At 38.7% G+C, this 22,175-nt stretch overlaps 2 protein-coding genes across 2 annotated transcripts; one reads left to right on the top strand and one right to left on the bottom strand.

Annotated features, from left to right (window-relative positions):
• Positions 1-457: 457 nt before the first annotated feature.
• gucy2g (guanylate cyclase 2g) lies at positions 458-15,104 on the top strand. Its single transcript, XM_034860807.1, has 22 exons — positions 458-784; positions 2,584-2,932; positions 3,039-3,148; positions 3,301-3,483; positions 3,583-3,727; positions 4,571-4,706; positions 4,806-4,909; positions 5,112-5,278; positions 5,410-5,547; positions 5,680-5,763; positions 6,747-6,851; positions 7,065-7,136; positions 8,050-8,212; positions 8,315-8,470; positions 8,774-8,951; positions 10,621-10,761; positions 10,982-11,174; positions 12,217-12,391; positions 12,758-12,856; positions 13,518-13,609; positions 13,701-13,870; positions 15,068-15,104. Exons 1-22 carry the CDS (start codon positions 458-460, stop codon positions 15,102-15,104), a joined length of 3,324 nt encoding a protein of 1,107 aa, XP_034716698.1.
• A 381-nt stretch (positions 15,105-15,485) lies between these two features.
• On the bottom strand, positions 15,486-21,823 carry tectb (tectorin beta). The gene is made up of 10 exons (XM_034860636.1): positions 21,738-21,823; positions 21,302-21,492; positions 20,099-20,250; positions 19,918-19,990; positions 19,628-19,731; positions 18,462-18,545; positions 17,623-17,785; positions 16,483-16,561; positions 16,131-16,163; positions 15,486-15,652 (listed from the first exon to the last, which is right to left on the bottom strand). The coding sequence occupies exons 1-10, from the start codon at positions 21,802-21,804 to the stop codon at positions 15,579-15,581; spliced, it is 1,020 nt and encodes a 339-aa protein (XP_034716527.1). The 5' UTR covers positions 21,805-21,823; the 3' UTR covers positions 15,486-15,578.
• Positions 21,824-22,175: the final 352 nt, after the last annotated feature.

Raw genomic sequence — 22,175 nt, forward strand, 5'->3', positions numbered from 1 at the left:
TCCTTTATTGCTTTAAAGACATCTTGGGCGGCCTCTAGCTCACCCAGTAAGAGTGTTTGCCCCATGTTGGCTGAGACCTGCAGCGGTCTGGGTTCAGAACCGACCTGCTGTCTTTTTCTATGTGTCACCCCCCCAATCTCTATCCCCCTTAGACCCATGTCTATACACTGTCACTATAATAAAGGGAAAAGCCCCAAAAAGTAGTTAAAAAAAAGAAGACGTCCAAGCTTGGGGGCTGCATTCCCGTCATCATCCAATACACTCTAATGAATAGAAAATAAATAAATAAAATGAACTTAGTGGTATCTTTGTACCTCCCACTCTCCAACACACATTTACATTTTCTCCTCCCAAACCAAGTTGTCCAGCATCACCAGGGAAGTTGGGTATTTAAACCCGGTAACAAGAAGCAATTTATAGCATGAGAGCAATGTTGAGGGCGGTATATTCTCCTGGCATGAGGCACACATTGGTGCTTTGCTTCACACTAACGGCTGCCGCTGTCATCAGTAATAAGACCAACGGCTCTCACAGGCTGATCATTGGCTTCCAGGCCCCTTGGAATATGTCCTTCCCCTTCAGCGCTCTGCGGCTGGGCTCGGCCATACAGATAGCCATGGAGAAGGTGAACACTAATCCCTCCTTCCTGGGGAACTACAGTCTGGATTTTGTGTACATGGATACAGACTGTAAACCCAAAGTTTCCCTGGGAGGATTCATTCACCAGGTGTGGACAGAAAACGTGTCTGCGCTATTTGGTCCAGCATGTCCTGAAGAAGCCGAGGTATGATTCATTGATAATTCATGCATTCGATTTGTTTTTTTTTGTGTTACTTCTTTAGAGCTGAAATGCAGAGGTAAAAAGTAACTAAGAGCATTAACTCACATACTGTACATAAGGAGTCCTACAATTTGTGCTTAATATGTACTTGTATTTGTAAATATTGTATTTTCTAACTTAACTGCCTTTCTGTGACAAATTTAGTTACGTTTAAGATTTAAATTTAAATAAAGTAAAACACGCTATGTTGTTACTTTTAGTAATTTTTGTTGCAGATACATTTATAATTTTATTTATGTAAAGTTTTGAATGCAGGACTTTTAGATGTGACAAAGAATTTCTACACAGTAATGTTACTTTTACTTAACTAAAATATCTAAATACTGAGTAAAACAGGACTGTGGTCCACTGATAATTGAAAGGACTGAGCAGAATATGCCAACACTGCAAGTGACACTGATATACTGTACACGCACTGGCCAGTTTATTAAGTACACCAAGCTAAAAAATAATGCATTTGGAACGGCATTTGTAAAATAATCTATGCAAATGCAAAACTTGGGAGAAAACTGAAGAAATACTGTAATTGCACTGAGCTAAATCTAATGCACTCTAATGCAACAATCCTGCAATAGATCCTCCTTTCAAGAAGGTTACAATGTTTTTGTTAAAACAGTGTTAGAGAGGTGACTCAACTTTAACGTAAGATATAACTTTATTTATTCAGAGGGAAACTGTTGTGCAGCAGTTTCAATCGAAAGTAAGATTAAAGTGCAAATATAAAAACATCAAACAGCTGCAAATCCAAAATAGTACGAGAAGTATAACATAACTATTTCTACAATATTGGATCGGAAGAACCAATAGGCTTAGGCTACATGGGTAATTCTAAATGTTCATCATTATGTCAGTGATATTGCACATACTATCCCATAAACAGGAAAGTTGTACTGATTGATTGATTAACAGACAGTTTTTCGGAGATAAAGAGAGAGATTAAACAAAGCAGCAGAAATGGAGGCTGGAGCCCCTCAGCGCCTCATGTCCCTGCTGTCCATCTCTCGACAGGAGGTGGATGAGTTGTGGAGTTTGACTGATAGAGGAAGAAAGGATTTCCTCCCTTGTGGTGGTATTAGTCTACTGCCAAAGATGTGGTGCTGTTATTCTGTCCACCCTATCAGTGGAGGCTAAACAACAGAAACACACCCGTGCTGAAATGTTACAATAAATACCACAACATGCCCAGTAAACCACCCATAAAACATCTTTACAATTAGTTACTGTAATTTGCATAGCATTATGGCCAGACGTTACATATCATTTACAGGAACAAACTTGAAACTTTGAAATTCACTGCAACACAGCAGTAGTGCTACTGTAGTTATGTGACCTCAATTTGCTGCCCATATAAGGACACATCTGAATTCCCTCTGAAACAGCAAGTAATAAACAAGAGACATGAAACAATTATGTCATGAAATGAGAAAAATATTTTTTCCCCCCAAAAAAAAGACAAGTATTGTACAGTTGTTTTACGTCTATGTATTTAGTCCTCCAATGCACCCCCGATTATTTTTTCAACATAATAGCTGGTGCTGTACAAGATGAATTCTACAGGAGTCTTGCGAGCCAACAGCAGCATATTGTTACAGTTGTTCAAAGACAGTGGAAACTTTGTGTGTAATTGCAGGAAAGAAAGAGCAAGAGCACATCACAAACTACATAATTAGAACATTATCGACAGGATCGGATGGTATTGTTTTTTTTTTTGTGGTTTACAGGATCATCTTCATGCTTTCCAGGTCACAGGTCTCATTGCATCCACATGGAACATCCCCATGTTTGGCTTTGTGGGACAATCCTCCAAAATGGACAACACTGACATCTACGATTCCTACATCAAAGTTGTGCCACCTCTTAAAAGAAGCTCTGAAGTCCTGGTTAAGACCCTGGAGTTCTTTGGATGGAATCACATAGCGATGATCGGAGGGGGATTGGAATCAAACACTTGGGACAAAGTTGACGCTTTGTGGAAAACTTTTGAGAATCCGCTGAGAGACAAATTCAAGCTGGCTGCTGCGGTCAAGTTTGATACCAGCAATCCTCAGCTAGTTTATGAACATGTTAAGTTCATCTCAACAGTCGCCAGAGGTAAGAAGGAAAGTAGGTTTTGGCTTTTTAAAAACACAACCACATTCTTTACTGGTGATTTGGCTACTAAATGTGTCCTGTTGTCCTGTGACCCTCCGGACTCCAGTGATTGTGATTCTAACAAACCGCAAGGACTCCTTGGCTCTGTTGCGGGAGGCGGATCGTCAGGGTCTGATGAATGGTGACTACATGTTCTTCCTGGTGCAACATTTTGAGGTCAGTGGCAGTGTGGTGAGTCAAACTTTCTATACAGCAGTTACACGCATATTCAGTTGATGTAGGTTGTTGCACCATTAGAAATAATCCAAACTCTGTATAAAGGACTAAAACAATTATCAAATGTCTTATCCTCCATCTTTCCTGAGCAGGAAAACTTGTGGACCTATGCCCTGAACAGCAGATTTAACCAAGGTGCCGTAAGTGCTTTTGACATGACCTTCGTTATCGGCCAGAAATCCTATGACGGCTACGAGTACTATGACTTCTTTGAGCAAGTTTTTGAAAGACTAAAGAGACATCCGTTTCACAGCAACCTGTCATCTGAAAAAGAGGTAAGCATCCATGTATTAATGAGCTGTTGGAACACTTTACCATTCAATAAGCTTAAAAATCGAATCACAGATACAATCATTTTATTTTTGTAATTTCAGGTTAGCCCGTACTCTGCCTACCTGCACGATGCAGTGCTTCTTTATGCAATGGGACTGAAGGAAGTTCTCAAAGATGGCAAAAATCCTCGTGATGGACGGCAGCTGCTGCAGAGATTAAAAAATAAAAGCAAAATTCGATTTAATGGTTGGTAGCTGTGTCTTTATAAAGCTTTAAACCGGGAAATTACAGAATATCTGTTAAGAAGTAAATATGGTTTATATACCTTTGAGTGGTGGAGGAAGTATTTAGCATTTAGTACATACTAAAATGTTGATAATTTAATGAAGTGAGGACCAAAACGCAGAGACAGGCGGACAGGCGGAGAGTGTTTAGTAGAAGATTTATTTAAAAACGTCCAAACTACCACATTTACCATTTATCCAAAAAGGAATCCACAATATTAAAAAGCACAGGAAGTAAAACTAAAGACTAGACAGCACAGAAAAGCAGACTATCGAAATAAAACAGGAAACAGAACATGCAGACACTCAAGGGAAACACAAGACAGAAACTACAACACCAGACCGGGAAGGAAACTAGGACACAAGCACAAGGAGACAAGACAGAAACCCAAATACCAAATAAGGAGGAACAAAAACAAAGCAAAATACCTAAACTATAACAAAAATACTACAACACAAGCAAAAATACCTGCAAGTACCAAAAGTAAACAAACTCACTTTGCAGAATGGCAAATTATTTCAGATTGGATTATAATTTGTTACTATAGGTAGACTGTGACGTTCACAATGCTTAATTGGTAAAGGGCCCAAAGTGTGCCAAGAATATATCCACATAATATAATTTAAAAGTTTATATTTAATATTTTGTCAGGGGCGTAGCACAACATTATGGGCCCTCTAGAAAGGCCTTTTCTATGGGCACCTCCCCGCATTCACAGCTATTCATTCTAGCATCTTTTTGGGCCCTCCTCACACTAGGGCCCTGGGTACTGAGTCCCCATTAAATCACTGGTTATCATTGCAGGTGCTTCTGGACTAGTCCACTTCGACAACGAGGGGGAGAGAAATGTGGACTATTCGGTTTATGACCTGCAGAACGTGGGAGGCATCAATAAGTTTGTACCCATCCTCCATTTTGACAGTCAGACCAAAGCTGTCCGGTAAACTATGCATATAAATAAATATACCGTCAAACAATCTTGCAGTTTTTGTTTATGAAAACATTTATGGGAAATCACATTGAAATTAGTTTTTTTCAGGCCAACGTCTTTGTTTGCTTCTTTGGTCTGGCCGAGAGGAAGACCTCCCTCTGACCAACCAGAGTGTGGTTTCAACAATGAACTCTGTGAATGGCTCAGTAATGGTAAAAGTAACACTTGCAAAATGGCCCTCCTGCAAACCAGCAATACACCAATTATTTCAGTTTTAATTGTACTTTTAGACCACTCACAACCCTCTAATGCATGTATTATGTTGTTGCACTTCAAAAGAATTCTGGCACAAATAAACCAAACACTCAGGCCAAGTTAACCACTGTCATAACTTACTGTCTTGATGGGACGCAGACATCACCCTGCTGGCTCTGCTCGTGACCTTCCCCATCATCGGTCTGCTGGCAGTTATGTGCATCGGAGTCCTCACTCTGCAGAAGTTACGTCTCAAGCTGAAGCTCGGTGACTCCTACTGGTGGCTGATCGACTACAGCAACATCACCGTCATCAGGAATAAATCAGTAAAACTCATTAAAACACATCAAGATTAAAAAGTGCATGAGCATGCATTTGTAGATTTTACAAAGAGAGTGTATTTGCATGCCTGGCTTTGTTCTCACAGGCTTGTTTGGTGTGTTTTTGTGTCTTCCAGGGATCCCAGGGCTTTTCTCTGAGCACCACCAGACACAGTGGGAGCGGCGGCTCTCAGTCTAATTTCTCCAACAACAGCTATGGCCTCAGGGACAAGACAGGGAGAGAACATGTCTACACCACCATAGGTCTCTACCAGGTACCAGAGTTTAAAGTGGCACAGTATCCATAAGTGGCAATTACAGGTTCATGTTGAGAGTTACAGTATGTTTTCATATGTCAAGACACGGTCAGTGTTAACCCTTATTGGATGTAATGTGTTTCAATGTAGGGAAATCAAGTGGCCATCAAGTACATCAAGAACCATGCTCACTGTAGTGTCCAGAAACCTTCCCTTATTGCAGAGTTCAATTTGGTAAAGTCCCTCTACTGATCAACCTTTTTCTTTTGTTTTTTGTTTTTTATTCTGATAAACTAAAAAGAGTCATAGCACAGTGTTCACATGAAGAAAAAATATCATTAGTTTAAAGGTCCCATATTGTAAAAAGTAAAATTTCCATGTCCAGGTGCTACATAAATACAATTAAAGTATTAAAACGCTCAACAGGTATCTTTAGACTAATAGTATGAGAAAAAAACGTTTCTTTTTTAAAAGTGCCCATATTATGAAAAAAGAAACTTGGGAAAAAAACTATCCATGCTGTTTTGAGTGAGATACGGCCTCCAGTTTCCAGGTGAGCTGTTCAAAATCTGCACGGCTTTCTACATAAAAATCCGAGACGAGATGGCAAACCGTAACATTCTAGCGCTAGCATGCTAGGTTGTTCTCAATGACAAAACACTGCTATAACACACACTAGTTCACTATTATCTCCAAAAGAACTACTTCCTGTCCCTGTTCTGCAGTTATTCCACAAGTGCCCCTCGTTTAGAAGTCTCCCAGCTAATCCTGCCTCGTACTAACCAAAGTTAGAGAAAGAGTTATGATGCGATCTTACCTAGCTACTGAGCATGTGCAACTCCCAACAAAGATAGTAAAGAAGTGAGATGTCTCACTCTGTAGCTAAAACAGAGACCTAAACACACAGGATTATAACAGAATCTAAAGCAATGTGCGGTACAACAAAACATGTTTTTTTTTCTTTTTTTTCAACCGTGTAAACCTATTCTGGTACAACCTCAAGATACATTATGAACCTGAAAATGAGCATGATATGGGCGCTTTAACAATAAAGCATGTAAACAAATAGTATGAACCGGAAAATGAGCAAAATATAGGACCTTTAAATGCTGAAGATGTTATTCTTGAAGATATATTAGTGAACTATTGAAGTAGTGTTTTCCTTATTTATAAAATTACATATTCTGCGCCTCACCATCTTGAACTCTTTAAGACAGATAAAAGAAATGAAACATGAGAACTTGGTTCAGTTCTTTGGTGTTTGCATCGAGCCACCAAATGTCTGTTTGGTCACCCAGTACTGCAGGAAAGGCAGTCTGAAGGTCAGCGTCTCCGCCCGTACTGCATGCACACACACTTCTACTTCACTTCATATAATGGTTTTAAACTTTTATCATTTACCCCGGCCCTTTTTAAACTCACATGCATTGTGTTGTGTGTTTCCTTTGCCATTTCAAATTTTTTATACACAATGTTTTGTACAATTAACAATAAACGCTTGATTACTCAATAAACGCTGTTATTTTTTTCCGCAGGATGTTCTGAGGTCGACAGATGTTGATCTGGAGGGGATGTTCAAGCTTTCGTTTGCTTATGACATTGTTAATGTGAGTCAATTCATTTAAGTAGCATGTCATTGCCTTGATTTAATGATGAGAGAGACACTTATCATTGATAAAGCCTACAACATTTCATAATGGTATTTTATAAATAATAAGGCCAGTAAGAAATATGAGTAAATAAATAAAAAAATACAAGTAGTGTATGTTTATGTATGACAAAGCCTTCTTCAAACAGCCAGAGTAACCCAATCTCCGTTCTGGGACAGATGAAGAGATAAACGTCTGGTTCATATTTGATTGGTTTCAATGTCATCATATTTTGTAGGGCTTGCTATGAGGAAAATATGGTAGATGCAATATGCATGTAATGTATGTAATATCATAATAATAACATTACATGATAAAATTAAAAGGTACTCAGTTCTGCATTTCTGCTACTTTCAGATGACGGAAACTATTTCTAAAATCCTTTTATTGAACAAACTGAACATTGAATTAAATATAAAAGGCACCACTAAAAAAGAATGACTGATATTTTAATGAGTTTTTTACTCATATATTTTAATTCAACTCGTACAAAATATATCTAAGAGTCTGTATGTATATTAGGCCACTTGATATTGCGAGGATAAAAATAAAAAATTAAAAAAGATAAATTGTGCAGCCTAAATATTTTAACATCTTAAAATTGTTGAAATCAACCAATAAAATTCCCAATGTTTTTTTTGTTGCTTTGCTTTTTAGAATATAAACTCTTCCCAGGTTGCTTAAAAGTAATTCCAGAATACATACAGAGAGCATTAAATTAGACACGTCAACTGTTGTTACAAAACAGCCCTGAATGTACAACAACTCTTTGCACAACATAAAACCTGAAAAACAGGGTCAAACATGACATTTTTTACCTTTCAAACAAACATAAACTGCAGTTATGGTGCAGTGTTTATTTATGTTTTAGGGAATGGAGTTCATTCACAAAAGTAACTTGAGATTTCACGGGAACCTGAAGCCCAGCACCTGTCTGGTGGACAGTCGGCTCCAGATAAAACTCTCTGGCTTCGGCCTGTGGGAGTTTAAATATGGCGAAAAAAACAAGATCATCCCACTGGAAAACCCAGAAGGTTAGTAAAACTGTCATCCTAAATATATTTGCATCGATGTTGGAATTGAATTTGAAGGAGAAATGTACCATAATGTGTGTGAGGTGATTTGATTTGTTGTAGCACTGTACTGGACAGCCCCCGAGCTCCTGAGACAAGTCAGTCTCCAGGTCAATGGGATGCCCAAAGCTGACATCTTCAGCTTTGCCATCATCATGTGGGAACTCATGTACAATGCTAAGTGTGGCCCGTATCATGAAGTCAACCTAGAGCCCAAAGGTCAGCATGATAAAAAGCATATTCATTCATTTTCTTTAGCCACTTATTCATTTACATAGTGGTAAATGATGCACAGGCATGCTAACAGCTCTGCGAGACGCTTTGTGCTAAATGCTAACATCCACATTTAACATGCTCACAATGATTAAAAGTTCCTGGGATTAATCCTTAGTTGGACATGGATGTTTTTTTACCAAATTTCTTGGCAATCCATTAACTAGTTGTTGCTAGCATGGCTTAAAGGACCTCAAAGCAAAATCCCGACACTGTGATTATTCCTCTTCTGCTGCATGTTTTCTCTAGAGATTATCTTGCAGTTGCAGAAGCCTTTCCAAGGTCAATACCTCCGACCAGAGCTGTCTGAGGAGCTGTGTGATGAGAACATTAATATACTGCTGAAAGCCTGCTGGAATGAAAACCCAGACCACCGACCGCCATTTGCGGCGATACGAAGACAGCTGAGGAACAACAGCCCAAATAGGTCAGGCCTCTGACATTTTGTATTCCTATGCTCCGAAATGCTGTGAGAAAATAAATTGTTCTCCATGTTTCTACTTTGGGTCTGCAGGTGCAGTATGTAATATGATTATGCACCTTAATTTGACTTACTTTTTGCTTGTTGTCATGAATTTGGAAGCCTTCAGAGAGCGCTTAACTTTGCCAAGGCTGTACAATTTTATAAATCTGTTTAGTCCTTTAAAGTAAATGTAGTGACTAGATACATGTACCACATTTTTACTTTGGGACCAGTGTGTAGGATTTACAGGGATCTATTGGCAGAAATGTAAGTTTTCATTAGTGTATAATCAAATGAAACTAGGAATCCTGTTTTTGCTTAGAGTGACCCGTTAATATCTAAATAGGGTGCGGGCCCTGTCATTAACTGATCTGTACTGGAAACAAAATTTGTTCTGGTTGTCTTCCCTGACCAATGCGCTATTCTGACCCTATTCTAACCATCTCTGCACTAGATTGGGCAGGGACAGGGTCCTCTCCCACAGAGTCCGCTATGTTGCCCTGCCATATTTCTACCGTTGCCTAGAAGTGGAGAAAAAAACCACTGGCTCTTCATATGGCCTTTTTACATGTTTTTCCATTACCTGCAGGTCACCATAGGTTCTATTGCAAGCTTGAAGGGGGAGGAGTAAGGGAAAGGTTATTCAGTTGGTTGCAACCTGCAACCTGCAACCTAACCACTAGACACAACTAAATCCTATTTACTGGTCCTTTAAGTGAGCGCAGTAGTTAAAGGATAACTTCTGTATTTTAAAACCCTATTTTCCCATTTGTTTGTGTCTAAGTGACTGATGAGTACAACCATTTTTAAAATTGGTTCAGTATTATGGAAGACCACTGCCACTGACGCAGGGAAACCAGCTGCAATCTACCGTCAATGGGTCATTGCGCACCGGCAACTTATGTCCACTAAAAGTGTTTGTTTTGCTACTGACATGCTGAGATTATTGTTCTAATTTCTAAAAGATCCTTAAAGAGGTCAACATTTTTGTTGAAGAGACCTTGTTGTTTAACATGAAACGCCCCTGAAACAGCCAAACCCACCAGACCTAATTTAAATCCACAATTTGTTATCATCATAAAACACACAAATCATTCAAAGTCAGACACAGAACAAAACTATCAAAGGCAGTCTCGGTTTGTCTTTCCACTATTCTAAAAATCACCACTCTGATTTGGCTGAAATAAACCCTAAACTTTTGAATTTACATGTGAAAATATGTTGGCTCTATACACTAAAAGTATTGTTTATTTACATGGAATTGGAGCCTGTCAATAGCAAAAACACCACTATTAGTGGACAGAAACAATTTACCTTTAGGATAACACGACAGCCCGGTTTTGCGGCTGCTGGTTACAGCATTCTTGACCAATACTGGACCATTTTCAAAGATTTTTGTACTCACTCACTTACTTAGACACCAATGGATGGAAAAATAGGGTCCAGGTGGAAAAATACCAGAATTACCCTTTAAGGAGTCAAAAGCAAACATGTTCATAAAGGCTCATGTATTAATGTTTAAAGCATTATCAAAATGAAAATGAAAATCTGAGACATTCTGCTGTCTAACAAACGAACAAACTCAAACCAAACACTCCTTAAAGGAGGTGATCATGACTTTTTTGTACTGTAGTCATGCAAATATCTTGGATAATATGGTGGAAAAGTTGGAGAAATATGCAAATCACTTGGAGGAGGTGGTGGAGGAGAGGACCAATCAGCTCACAGTAGAGAAGACCCGTGCGGACATGCTACTTTCCAGCATGTTACCAAGGTAACATATCTATGTGCATTGAAAGCGTGTGGCTTGTTGACCTCTTCTGAGTCCTGACACATTACTTATTCTTTTAATTATCTTCATTTTATGCATACAATTAAAAAACATTATCAACCCATTAAAGTCATATAAACACAAATGGCTGGAGGCACCGGTTGAACAGGTGTCCATGACTACATCCCTCACCTTGTCAGTGCTGGTGCTTCATTGGGCACAGGTACATCGCTGAAAAGCTGATGGCGGGGAAGTCAGTGGAGCCTCAGAGCTACGACATGGTGACCATCTTCTTCTCCGACATAGTGGGCTTCACGTCCATGTGCTCCGTCAGCTCTGCGATGGAGGTGGTGACCTTCCTCAACGACCTCTACAGCCTCTTTGACGACATCATCAAGATATACGATGTCTATAAAGTAAGTGACACAACGATTTTATTCTCTCATTCAACTTTATGCATTGAAGGGAGTATACATTTTCAAAATATGTGTGCTAGATGAGTTTGTGTATTGTTTCTACATGCTTCAGTAAAACTCCATGTGTGGGGATTTTATTGCAAAGAATCAGTGACGATTATAATTATTTTTTAAAGATTATTTTATGGGTATTTCTGCCTTTAATCACCAGGACAGCATTAAAGGAAAAGAAAAGGGGAAGACATGCAGGAAACCTCTGCGGCGAGGAATAAACCTCTTTAGTATATGGCCGCGTGCTCTACCAACTGAGCTACATGGGCGCCCTTTACGTTGCTTTTTTAAAAGACTATTTGTCATTTTTCACTTTTGTGTGTGTATTAGATATGAAGGTATGGCCAGCAGCTGGTTAGCTTAGCTCTAGCATTAAAACTAGAAATGTAAATGTAAATGCAAATGTGCTGTATTTATATAGCGCTTTTCTAGTCTTAACGACTACTCAAAGCGCTTTTACATCGACAGGAGACATTCACCATTCACACACATTCATACACTGTGGTCGAGGCTGCCGTACAAGGTGCCACCTGCTCATCAGATAAACAGTCACACACATTCACACTCCGATGCGAAAACAGCTAGCCTGGCTGGCTTCCTCCAAATGTAACACAATCATAAAGAAAGACAACTAACGCTTCTCTAAAGTCCACTTAACCACACATGCAAGTTCGTTTTTGTGTACACTAAAACAAATGACATTTAACATGAATTGTTTTACCTATGAACAGAGCCAGGCTAAATGTCTCCAGTCTTTATGCTGAGCTAAGCTAACTAGCTATAGCTTCCTTTTTATTGCCCGGACATGAAAGTAGTATTGATGGTTTCATCTAACTCTTGGCAAGAAGAAAGCCATTAGGCTAAACTAAACCTTTCTTTTAAAATGTCAAGATTCATTTATTGCACAATGCGTTTGGCAGAAAAAAAACTACTTCCCTTAAATCACCCCCGAAAGAATTGTCAGTAAAACTAAAACTGTCCTCTTTGGAAGGTGGAAACAATTGGGGATGCATATATGGTAGCAAGTGGTCTACCCATCACCAATGGCTACCAGCATGCTTTGGAGATCTCTACAATGGCGCTGCATTTCCTGAGTGCCATCAAGGTCTTCAAAATCCACCACATGCCAACACAGAGTCTTGCAATCCGCATTGGGATACATTCTGGTAGGACATTTTAATTTTAATTTTACTTTTTATTAAGTGCAAAGTATTTGTTTTTGTTTTGCCTGTTTCCCTTTATAATGTACTTTGGTTAACTAAAGTTGGCTGCCAAAATGGCATTCTTTGTACAGTTTCCATGCATTATTTCTTATTTTTTCATATTCTTGTACACTTATTATTTTCAATGAACCAGAAATGTTATAATTAAGTAAAAAGTGAGTCAAAGTGACAGGCATTGTACAGGAAAACTGGTTCCATCTAAGTTCGCAGAGTTTCTTTACAGTCCAATGGTGAAGTTTGTACATGAAATACTTGAGATTTGAGAAGTTTGAATGCATATCCAGAAACAGTTTGTTGTGGGTTTTGTAGGTCCAGTGGTTGCTGGAGTGGTAGGCACCACTATGCCTCGCTACTGTCTCTTTGGTGACACGGTGAACATGGCCTCTCGCATGGAAAGTAACAGCTTACGTAAGTGCAGTGAAGTCACGCCGTTGCAGAGGCTATTCACAAGAGGCAAGGCAGGTTTATTTCAGCAACAGTGCTTAGTTAAAAAAACTGATAAAACACAAGAGTAAAAGTTATAGTGGCGTATAAAAAATTAAACATTAAAGAAATGAACAACCATTTAAAATACGCAACATAATAAAAGGTATTCAGCCTTGATTTAAAAGAACTAAGAGTTGCAGCGAACAAAAGGGATTGTTGTCAATGTAGGGAACCCCAGTATACTGTAGGTTTGAGTGAAATATCTCGACACCAATTCATGATAGGTTGCCTTTTAAAATCAGAATCAAAAATAAATAATTTAATCTATAAATATATAAATATTTCCCTTAAATGTTCCAAACATATTAAAATAAATGTAGGGATTAATAGTTTTAACCATGATACTGATCATGACAAATTCATATTTCTGTTTTAATTTGCTTCTTCTTTTATATACCCCTGTAGTGTATTAATTATTGATTAAATAATGTATTTTTAATTATTCCTGTCATTCATTTGTTTGTGATTATTGATTATATTTGCATTTATTATTTATATATGCATTTTTTATTTTATTTCCTTTAAATCTATTTACTTGTGTATTTATTATTCCGGTTTGACACTCTCTTCTGTATATTTGTAGCTCTGAGGATTCATATATCTCAGTGCACTGCGGACATTTTGGTCCAGGCTGGATCGTTTGTGCTGGAGGAAAGAGGGGAAGTCGAAATGAAGGTGACTTAAGAATCTGCATGTTTTAGTTTTATTTTCACCAATGAGACATGCAAACTATGTTTTTGAACGTGTGTGTTTGTGTCAATGACAGGGTAAAGGATCTCATAAGACCTACTGGCTGCTGAGCAAGGAGGGATTTAGTCCTCCTGTTATTGCGCATAGCTCTCCACCAGCTGACAGTCTCAAACTACAGACAGAGGTACCGTTAACTTTTACTTTAAAGACAGCCATCAGAGACAAGTCTATTTTCAAGCACAGTTGGTATGTAGTAATTACAGTTAGTATGTTTTTATTTCATGTTGGTGTATTTTGTACATTTAATTGTAATATCTCTGCTCTAGAAACTGGGAATGGTCAGAGCTGCTGAGAAAAGGACGCAGAAAACCGTGGCCAAAACTATGACGACTACAATGCAGATTTAAAGAACAATTGTACATTCTGATCAGATTTTTGAAAAAGGAATATCTGAAAAGAATATTTCGGTAGGTCTCACAGAATTCAAAACGTCTTGTAAATAGGAGACAAATTGTGAACAGAGACTGGGTTGATTATACAAATTGTAGCGCTGAAAACCTAAATAACAACCCTTGTGTTTTTCAGACTCTTGCAAAAAGCCAAGTTCCCACTAAAAGACTTTTAAAGTGGCCAGTTTCCTATAATTTTCACACTACTCAACGTGCTCTCTTGTTGTTTTGGTTTCACACTGCCTGACTGACCGGCGACAGGGGCTCAAACATTACAAGATCTTTCACCAAGAGGCAGTGTTGCCAACTCTTTTCCAATAAAAAGTAGCTAGCACTAGCTCCAAAAGTCGCTAGATGTAAGCTTATTGTCATTTGTTTAATGGTGACGTCATCACTTATAGTTTGCATCAAGCTCAACGGTTGTGCCGGCCTTCTGAGAGGAAAGGGAGAGAGCGAGAGACACTGTACTGTTGGCAGAAGAGCCGTGGACTGTGATAACCGTACTCCGAGCAGCATGCATGGAAATCTATTACAGTACAATATATCTCCCTTTTGTCATCATGGTCCGATGTCACTAAATGTGTTTTTGGAAAGGAAGTCGTTAAGAGGGTCAATAAATTGACATCAATGCCAGGAGGAATCCTCCAGTTTAGTCTCTACACTACATTTTGTCACAGAAACACACATGAGAAGTGACAAGGGACATGACGTCATAACATCCACGAGACCTGGTTTTTGGATGTCCGCTAGAAACAAGCGCTGCATGTTGTAGAAGAAAATGAAGACAGGAGCATTTAGGAGAAGTTGTCGTTGACATGTGTTCACAAGTCAGCCTTCTCCCCCAGGTCTCTTTACTATTTATTGCCTGTTTTCTCAACGTAAAACAACCTTGGTCAATGTTGCACTTGCAATGTTGCAACACTTACAGTAAATTACAGGCGACCTAACCCTCTTGTTTCCTTCAGCCTGTGTCTTGTGCTCTCATTGGCTTTAGCTCCCTGACCGAGTCCTCGCCAGCTCCACATATTTAGCCTGCTAGATATCTGGAATGTTAGGCGCCAACGAGCCTCTAGTCTCGTGTTTTTGAGCAGTACACACATCACACTCGAGCATCGTGCACTTGCATGCAGTCAAACTGTTTTTGAAATATATGTTCTAGAATGTGAATATACTGTCTATCAAAGTTTGCTTAGACATCTGAAGTATGTTTATTTTGTTGCTGCCATGTTGAGAGAGATTTTAATTTATGGATTAATTAAAATAGGTTATTTATTTACCAACATTCCGAGGATTCCTGGAAGAGGTTTTAAAGATTTGTGCATAATTAAATACAAAAGGGACAAGGATCTTTCTTTAAAAAAAAAAGTAAATTAATCTTTATTGGAGTAAGCAGTGAAGCAATGTATGTGACATTTTAAAAGATTATCCAATAAATGTGCTACTTACATATAATATCTATGTGTGATACTGATCTGAATGTGGGTTGGCATGAAGATAAGTTTTTACTACATTCTTGATCCATTTACTAAATCACAACATGTGTTTATGAGGACTGCCAGCAGGAGGAATAGTGAAGTGCCTGTGGTGGAAAAAGGCAAAGAAAATACAGATCGGATCAAATGAAAAACCAACCTTCAACAGGGATAGCCAAGCCGTAGTTAGCACTGACTTCATGTTTTCTCAATTGTATAATGAATTGTAGGTCAGCTAATTTTTATTTCCAACCATAATTAGATTTTTGGTAGTGCAGAGAAAGCTTTGAAACAGCATTCAAATCACCATATTAGAAAGAAAATATACTGTGGTTTTTCTGCTCACAGGCGCTGGGTGGGGGGGGGCAAGACGAACACCATTCAACTCAAAAAGTCATATAACCATTCCAATGACTCCAAAGCTGTTCAGTTAAGGTTAATAAAGCTAAAAAAAAAAAAGCTACATTGTTCCCTTTTAACTGAATGAACTAAATATCAGTAGTTTTAAAATCCTGGCCACAGGTCTAAATATTAGACTCCAAATACAATTTCAATCACATTTATCATTACATCATATTTGTTTACCTTTTATGTGTCCATTATTGGAGGAATCAATTCCTGTCAAGAGATATAGACATCATAATACAAAATAAAGCTTAGACAGTAAAAACACAAAAAACATTAAGTACCTTGAATTGAACAGTCAGCTATTTAAGTCTCTTCATTTGAAAGAGGGGAACGCTACAGTTGTTATTTATTATTTATTTAATGTCACCTCAATAGTTTTATTTTACATAATGTTAACTTCACCTGGATGTTTGACTTTTACTGAGCAGATTGATGTTAAGGGCGGTGTTGTGAAATGTCTCGAAACTTTGGAAGGGATGTTTAATATTGTGGGAAGCTCCAAACCCCCCAGGATGTTACTGTACTGTACCTTTGATGTGAAACTGGGCAGAAAGGATCCCTCCACTTGGCTCTGCGTCCAATGACAGACTTCTGACAGAGCAGGGGGCCTCGAGGAACGAGACAAGGAGGAAACAAGAGTTTCATTTTTGTCACATTAAACTAAGAATAACCACAACATCCCAAACAGATTGGGAGGACAAACTTCTGTTAAACTTCTATTAAAAGGTGAGGTTGTCTACTGTACACCACATATTATTTCCTCCCTCCCACTCTTTATCAGCAACCGACCAAATAAGTAGAAGTCCGGCATAAAAGATCCTACAACTAAACGTACCGACGTGTTATCACCTAAATGTGCTTTAAGTATCAAAAGTAAACATACTCATTCTGCATTAAAATATCCACTATGGCTGATAAATTACATAAGACATTATCAGATTTTTGATATTGTTGCATCAGTGCTTCGGCAGGGTTTTAGTTGACTGAGGTGGAGCTAGCTTTAACTATATACAGTTAGTACAGCGGTTCCCAACCTTGGGGCACGAGTCCCTCCAAAGGGTCACGAGTTTAATCTAAAGGGGTCGTGAGATGATGACTGGGAGAGAAAAGAATGCAAAACAACTACATCTATATTAATTCTTTGGAGTTTTCTCTAATCTTTGGTATTGCTGTGGAATAACTGGGTAAGTAGATATCTTCTGAAGTTAAACAATTTGAATTAGCTAAAAACTCACCAGCCAAACGAGGTTGGGAACCCCTGATTGAGCCTTTATCACCGGGAACTCGATTTTAAAAGCTTTTTATATGTAAAAAACATGAATATAACAAAGAAAATAATGCTGTCATATATTTGGATTCTGCCTCATTTGTACATTGCTTTGGACAAAAGTGTCTGCCATACAATTACATTTGAATGTAAATGGAGTAAAAAGAACAACATTTACCTATGAAATGTAGTATTTATTTGCAAAAAATGGAAATACTCAAATTAAGTACCTCAAAATTGTACTTAAGTACAGTACTTACTCTCCACCACAGAAACACATACTGTACTGTATGTGATATTTCTAAAGGACAGAAGATGGATTATGATTGGAGAGAAAGAAATAAGATAATCATGTTTTGCGGTGGTTTGATGTTGGATATGATATCAAAGTGTTGTACTCACTGGCTGACAGACGAGCCTCTCTCCATCACAAACCTGGACCTCACAGTGAACCCAGACGGTGGAAACCTTCTCCAGCCTTTGGAAGCGGAAAGAACTGAACTTGAACATGGAGCGGCTGTCTTTGGCGTTCTCAAAAATAATCACAGTGTGGTCGGAGGGGCAGCTGTTGGAAGACAAAAAACGGTTTAACCTAGATTTCTATTGAATCTGCTGGAGAAGTATTCTTTCACATTCAACTACATTGTAGTCTATATCCACGACGTTCCACTTCCGGGATTGTTCAGGTCCTGTGGGAAATTCTACTGGATGTCCGGTACCTTCCGCTTTCTTTGTGTTGGCATTTTAAACACCATTCGATTTCTGAGGACTATGGTTAACTGCCCCTCAGATCTCTGCAGGGTAAATCCAGACAGCTAACTAGACCATCTGTCCAATCTGAGTTTTCTTATGCACGACTAAAACAACTTTGAAATGTACACAAGTTCCACCCAAAAATGTTCCTCCTCAAGGTTATTTTGCAGAGGCGCCGTTGCTCAAGGTGGCATTTAGCGCCGCCCGAGACGATTGTGATTGGATTAAAGAAATGCCAATACACCAAACCCCATGTTTCTTCCATCCTGGAATGCTGTGTGGACTCACCAGAACCTCCTCCGCAGCACTATGGAGGAAAGTCTGGCAATGTGAGACTAACTACACAGTAAAACATCATACAGGATTTTTTATTACAACTCTGAGGAATTAATTACGTTAAAACACATAGGCAGACTGTGGACAAATGATTCAAATTCATATACAACTCAGTTTTGAGGAAGAAGGGGACTTTATATTTTACTTTGTACCTGTTAATGATGAGACTCCACCTTTTCTTGTCTGTTGAGTAAGGAGTAGGAGTGGCCCAGCAGTTGTTTATAACAACTTTGAATCTGAGAGGTACAGGAATATAACAGGTAAAACTCATTTACGTTTCTGGCTTGTATTCTCAGCTCAGTTGTTTGTCTGTCAGCAACATAACGGAAAACTCACAGAACAGATAAGTTGGTGAAAAACCCATGAAATTTTGAAGCAGAACCGAACCATTGGACAGATACACAAAATATTTATCTCTTTCCATAACATTGCAAGATGGGGCATTTGTGCTCCGTTCATATGGCGGCAGAATAATGGGAAAAATGAGTCCGCAACTGGGAAAATTCAAACTGCATTAACATTGTAGGATGGAGCAGTGGTTCTCAAACCATTTTTTAATAATGTAGCCTTTTTGAACTGTTTCTTTAAGCCAACTACCCACTGACCAGTGCTAATCCTTTTTGGTAGAAAAAAAAAGTCTAGATAAAGAGGAAAAGTACAGCGCTGTCAGCAATAGATTTACTTAACAACAGCCTTGTAATTAAAAAAAAAACATTTAAATGCTTATGAGAAAAGAATACAAACAACTGTAAAAAATAAATAAATAAATCAAATCTTGGAAAAAGATGGTAGAAAGGAAGGAAGTAAGGCAAGAATAGGTCAAAAATAGTATCAAAAACTTCAAAAACGGGGACATATCTTCAGAAAAAGTGAGAAATAAATTAAAAGTAGAAGGACAGTAGAAGGAAGAATGGCAAGAATAGGTCCAAAGAAGGCGACACATATGTCACATCTTTGGTAGGAAAACTAGTCTACATGAAGAGGAACAATGTTCTGAACAGCCTTGTAATTATTAAAACAGTTTGTTAAATATCTCACGTACCCCCTGAAGTCCTCCAAAGTACCCGTAGGGGGACACATACCCTCATTTGAGAAACACTGGGTTGGAGCCTGCCTCGGTGGAGGTCTGCCCTTGTAGTTAACATTTTCTGTTTTGTACTTCACCTATTATTGTCATTATGTTTCTCCATATTGAAATCTTCCTAATTATTCCTCTCTCTACAAACATTTCCTGCATGTCACTCCATTTGTACGTGAATATACTTCCCCTAATGTGAACAATCTTTAAAAATCTTTAGGGACAAATGTGTTTATATACCTGGTACTTAGTCCTTTTGCCTCAATGCCGATAAAAACTTCAGTACCGATCTCAGAAGCGTCGATCACATAAGGAGCGTCCTTGGCATTCAGGAACTTTGAGTTCTACAAATCATGTATATGACCGTAAAAAATCTTAATCGTACACCAAATAACTTCTAATTATACGTTTATTTTACCTGACAGCCATTTTGCACAAGATTTATTAAACAAGATTTCTAGAGAAATTGCATGAAGGCATTCGACATGTTACTTCCACAGGATAAACTGAATCTGTGAGCGGCTACTCACCGGGAACACATTCATAGACAACTGTGAGCTAAAAGTGCCTAAACTCCCGTTGTTGACATAAACTGTAGCCACTCTGGAAAAAGCAGAGGGTTTAGTAAAAACACTGCAAGTCATTGGGTTAGAATGCACTTCTCTCCCGCACGGTAACTGTGGTTTCCGCGTGTCTTGGATTGATGCTTACCTTTGACTGAACACTGCATTATTTACAAGGTAGGCTGCTCGGTACATGCAGTTGAAGGTGTAGTTGACCGGCTGGTTTCTGACTGTGAGCGACGTGTCGTTGGACACGATGGAGTTATAGAAGACGTACTTGGGGTCTTTCCCTGGCATGTACTGTGGAGAACAATCAACATCAGAGAAAAATATGAATTCAGTAGTCAATACTCTTTTATGTTTAAAAGTGAAGATGTGAGACAGAAACATAAAGGGATAGATCAGATTTTTGTGGTTGAAGGTGCTGTTTTTTCCATCTGTCTGTTTTTCTGTCTCTCAGCAGGATTACGGTATATAACATTTACTTGCCCCAATCTGCATTAAAGTTGGTGGAATGGTTTAGCATAGGCCCAGGATGGAACCATTACATTTAAAGCGTAGTCAAATAATGTGCCGGATAGATTTTTTTTTTTCCACTTTCAATAGAGGCCCACATTAACTATAAACACCGGTGTTCATAGTTAATGTGGCTGCATGGACCTTTTCCAGGACTGTGTCGGTGTTGTTATACTGAGTGATTGACATCTTCCTGAGTCCACTATTAGTGTTGTTGCACCTGTAATAGCGGGACAAAGGACACCTTTGTCACCCTTGTTGGTAGAAAGACTTTGTGACCTAATAAGTTCCCATCAAAGATCCGGCCCACCTTCAATTTTAAAAGAGTCTAATCGGCCAGACTAACTTAAAACACCTGTGTGGGTGCGAGATAGGGCGTTTGTGCTGCATTCAAGTGGTGTCGAAATAATTGGAGACATGACTTCCTGACTGGGAAAACACACTTTTGTTAACATTAGGTGACAGAGCATGCCTTGGAGGAGGTGTGACTTTTCTGGTCTGTCGTTTGTTTTAGTTTTCCTCTCTTTTTTGTTGTTGTTACTGTCTTTTTTTTTATTTTTTTTATTTCTTTAAATTAACTTGTTGCTGTATTGAAGGCATTTCCATGTACAATGAGCTTATCTTTAATTGCCATAACCTAAGAAACAGGAATATTATTTCTGGTTTTCAAACACCAATGTTCATTGTTTGAAGCACCACAAACTAATCCCAATCACCTTCCTTAAAATGTGGTAGTGGCAAAATCATCAGAGGAAGATGTATGAAGCTGGGCCAGTTATTGAAACAATTACTCCTCTTCTCCATGGCTAGATACTACAGATAATGTGACCCTCACCTCAGACTGTGTGCCGCAGTACGAGTGGTTTTTGGGTGTCAGGTCTGGGATGGTGAAGCGGTAGTACCCTGGGCTGTGTGTTCCAGAGTAACAGACTCCACCCAGAGACAGCTGGTCAATCTCCCAGCCGTAAGGACACTCTGGGACGTTGGCAATGATGGCGTTGGGGAAACATGACACTATAACATAGTCTGAAAATAAGACACAATCAGAGAGACATAATTTAATCCTTATTTAGCCTCTTCACTGTAAAAACTTTAACATTTTGCATATAACTCCCTTATTACACTCAATATTATGTCATCTTGCATTAGTCAAACTCCCACTGAATCTGACAAATGACAGCTTGAATTACACAGGATCTGCAGGAGGTTTTGTGTAGGTAACATGACACAAGCACATAATTACCAACTAATGTGTACAGTTGTGATGTTACCTGCTTTTTGGGGAGAGCATGTCCATGCAACAGGCAAAAGCATCAATAATGCACCAACAGAAGCCATACTGCGATGCTGCGAAGATTGAAGATGTTGGAAATTAGAAAATATTCAACAAAAAATGAATGTGGTCATTAAAAAAGACTCACCTGTTTAGGAAAAACACCTTGGAATAGTCTAATGTCAGAGGAGCATCAGTCTTTAACAAGCTACCAACACGAGTGACTCTAAAACTAACAGCTTGATAACCGCAGGAGGTATTTTATACCATCACAGGTGAGGGCATTCTACTTCTCCCCCATCTCCACTTCTCCCCTCTGGAGGGTTTAAGAGCTCTATTGTGAAGCTGTGCACAAAAGCTCTCTGTGCGGCTCGGATATTCACTTTGAAATGACCAGCGTCTCACAGGATTACCAATTTGGTGCTTAAAGTCACCT

This window comes from Etheostoma cragini, chromosome 21 (assembly GCF_013103735.1).
Source record: "Etheostoma cragini isolate CJK2018 chromosome 21, CSU_Ecrag_1.0, whole genome shotgun sequence".
Lineage (NCBI taxonomy): Eukaryota > Metazoa > Chordata > Actinopteri > Perciformes > Percidae > Etheostoma > Etheostoma cragini.